Source organism: Guillardia theta, assembly GCF_000315625.1.
Source record: "Guillardia theta CCMP2712 unplaced genomic scaffold GUITHscaffold_81, whole genome shotgun sequence".
Lineage (NCBI taxonomy): Eukaryota > Cryptophyceae > Pyrenomonadales > Geminigeraceae > Guillardia > Guillardia theta.
In genome coordinates, this window is record NW_005434593.1 from 31480 (window position 1) to 34309 (window position 2830).

The window sequence follows — 2830 nt, forward strand, 5'->3', positions numbered from 1 at the left end:
CCCTCCCCTCCCGCCCCAGACGGCCCCGCTGCTTCGCGTCTACCTTGTGCTGGCGGTGGGCATGCTGGCGGGGCTGGCCGGCGCTCTCGCGCAGGGGGTCGCCTGGCTCCTGCAAGACGACGGCATCGACTGCCCCGACGCTCTGGGCTCTTGTCTCCGGCTCCCGTCGGCCCCCCGCCCGGACGCCGAGCGGGCGAGGAGCCATGGCGGCTTCGACAGGCGGAGGCTGCAGCAGCCGCACTTCAACCAGACCTTCAGGGTCAGGCGCGTCGGCGTCGTCTAGGCAGGCGTCGCCATGTACACTAGGCAGCCATGTAGAGTAATAAACCGCACCACATGACCTCAGTCGCCTTTCGCGTCCTGGCGGAGTCAGCGGGGGAAGGGGAGGGCGAGAGGAGGAGGTAGGAAAAAGAGCGTGGGGTTGAGAGTGGGAAGAAGGAGGAAAGAGATGTTGGAGATCGGCACTGGCGCGAGGAGGCTTGTAGGTGCTGTGCGAGGAGCAAGAGAGGATCAGGGCTGGAGACTCTTGCTACAAGCCAGCCGTCGCATGTTTTTTGCTTTCTTTCTCCTGCTGCCTGTCCAAGAGGGAGAGACCTTGTAAGGCGAGGATGGTCGTGAGGTGATATGTCAGCATGTTGTCTTGTTGGAGGAAGGGACGGTTGTTCTATCAGATTTCTTGGACTGACACCAGACACCAGATGTCTTCCAGATCAGAGATGCTATTTCAACAGCATAAGCTACATCGCTCAGTTGAAATGTTGACGTCTGGCATCGACAAACTTGCTAAGGTTTTGTGGTGGAGTATGAAGCAGGGAGGAACATGTTCACAGCGATGTTTATGATGCTTTTCTTGTTTAATAATGAGACAATCTGATCTTCTTTACCAGGGGCGGTTGTCGAGGTCAGAGTTCCATGAGGGCCAAGTGCCGTTGAAGGCAAGGGGGAGCTGCTCATGCTGCAGACAAGACCGTTAGCACCAGCCATGCTTTCATTCCCTTCCCCTCTTCCTCCTCCTCCCCCTTCCGCTTCCATCTTCCTCTCCTTCTCCTTGTTATGATTGACTCACATGCTGATACTCCTGACGCCACATCCACAAAGTCTGAAACATTTTGATTGTCTGTGGAAGAATCAGTCAGGGAAAATTACAGCTTTCAGGCATATAACACTGTCGGACTGTTTTCTAATCAGCAGCTGCTGTCTAGAAAACAGTCCTGTGACTTCAATTTAATCCCTCTGCTCAATTCAGCCCTATCTCTCTTCATTGTTCCCTATTTTCTTCACCAAACATCTTCGGTTGGTGCTTTTGACGCGAATTCCTCTACCTCCCGCACGAACTTTTTCTTACATCGCCTTTCGACGCCTCCTCACCTACCCTTCCAACTCCCTAGCTCTCCCCCTAGCTCTCCCTCCTCTTCATCTCCCTCCTCTTCATCTCCCTCCTCTTCATCTTCCTCCTCTAGCCCTCCCTCCTCTTCATCATCTTCCTCCTCTTCATCTCCCTCCTCTTCATCTTCCTCCTCTAGCCCTCCCTCCTCTTCATCATCTTCCTCCTCTTCATCTCCCTCCTCTTCATCTTCCTCCTCTAGCTCTCCCTCCTCTTCATCTTCTTCCTCTTCATCTCCCTCCTCTTCATCTTCTTCCTCTTCTTCGCACAGGTCCCTCACCTTTTTCTTGCTCCTCGCTTTCGCGCTTCTCCTTTTATCTTGACTAAAAAAGATCTATTTCCGGCATCACCAAATCCGTCCACTAGAACAACTTTACAAGTTGGCCCTCCGACTCAGTAACCTGGTCCGGCCCCCGGACTCGGCCGGCGTGCCGGGCCCGGCCTGACGGGCCAGTGACTTAACACTTTGAGTAAAGTGGCCCAGTGCCACCGGCCCAGTGCACGACTCCGGGCCCGGGAATTCCCCTGAGGCCGGCCGCCGGCAGGGTGACTGAGGAGCCGCCGGGGCAGGGAAACGGTTGAACGATTCCGCTAGTCGCCGCCTACTCAGTCGGACTCGTTGCCGCATGGACTGACCGGAACCGTCACAAGTCACTGGGCAAGAAGTAGAGTTGTGTGTATTTCATGCTCCTCCTATCTCCTCTCCCTCCCCTCCTCATCCTCTTTCTCCTCCTCCTCCCGCCGCTCCCCTCCCTCCCCTTCTCCTCCTCCTCCCTCCCCTTCTCCTCCTCCTCCCTCCCCCTGTACTTGGTTTTCTGTATCCCTGTCCCTCTCATCCTGCTCCTCCTCTCGCCTCTCTTCTTGTTTGTCCGTCGTTTGTTTTCCCTGCTCCTTCAAGGTGACCAGTTAGCCCAACATGATTGACCTTCAACCAATCCTCCCTCTCCCTCCCCTTCCTCCTCCCACCCGCAACTCTTTCCCTCCTCCCTCTCCCTCCTCTCCCTCCTCTTCATTGCTCCACCCACAACTCTCACTGCAAACTCTCCTCCTCCCTTCTCCTCACCTCCTCAAGAGTATTCACGTTGAGCACCCGAGGAGCACTGACGGGGTAAGGTTTCTGCTAGAGAAAATCAGGCAGAAACAGGAAAGCAGGAGCAGGAGCAGGAGCAGGAGCAGGAGCAGGAGCAGGAGCAGGAGCAGGGTGTGGAAGGGAGGGAGGGGAAGGAAGCAAGCCAGGGACCTGCGAGGTTTGCTGTTGCTGCTCTTCGAGACTTTTCTTGATGGTCTTCTCAAAAGCTTCTCGAGCCTCCGCAGACCAGTGAGACCTGCACCAACCTCTTATCTTCCTGACCCTGCCCCTGCTCCTGCTCCTGCTCCTGCTCCTGCCCCTGCCCCTGCCCCTGCCCCTGCCCCTGCTCCTCTTCTCCTCCTGCTCCCTGCTCCCTG

At 56.3% G+C, this 2830-nt stretch overlaps 1 protein-coding gene across 1 annotated transcript in view; it reads right to left on the reverse strand.

Annotated features, from left to right (window-relative positions):
• Window positions 1–2414: 2414 nt before the first annotated feature.
• Window positions 2415–2830, reverse strand: part of GUITHDRAFT_143942 (hypothetical protein) — a gene marked incomplete at both ends in the record, with an annotated part of 2730 nt that continues 2314 nt past the window's right edge. The window contains 2 exons of the mRNA XM_005825660.1: window positions 2415–2501; window positions 2625–2709. Coding sequence (XP_005825717.1) covers window positions 2415–2501; window positions 2625–2709 — 172 coding nt within the window. The remainder of the gene's footprint in view (window positions 2502–2624; window positions 2710–2830) is intronic.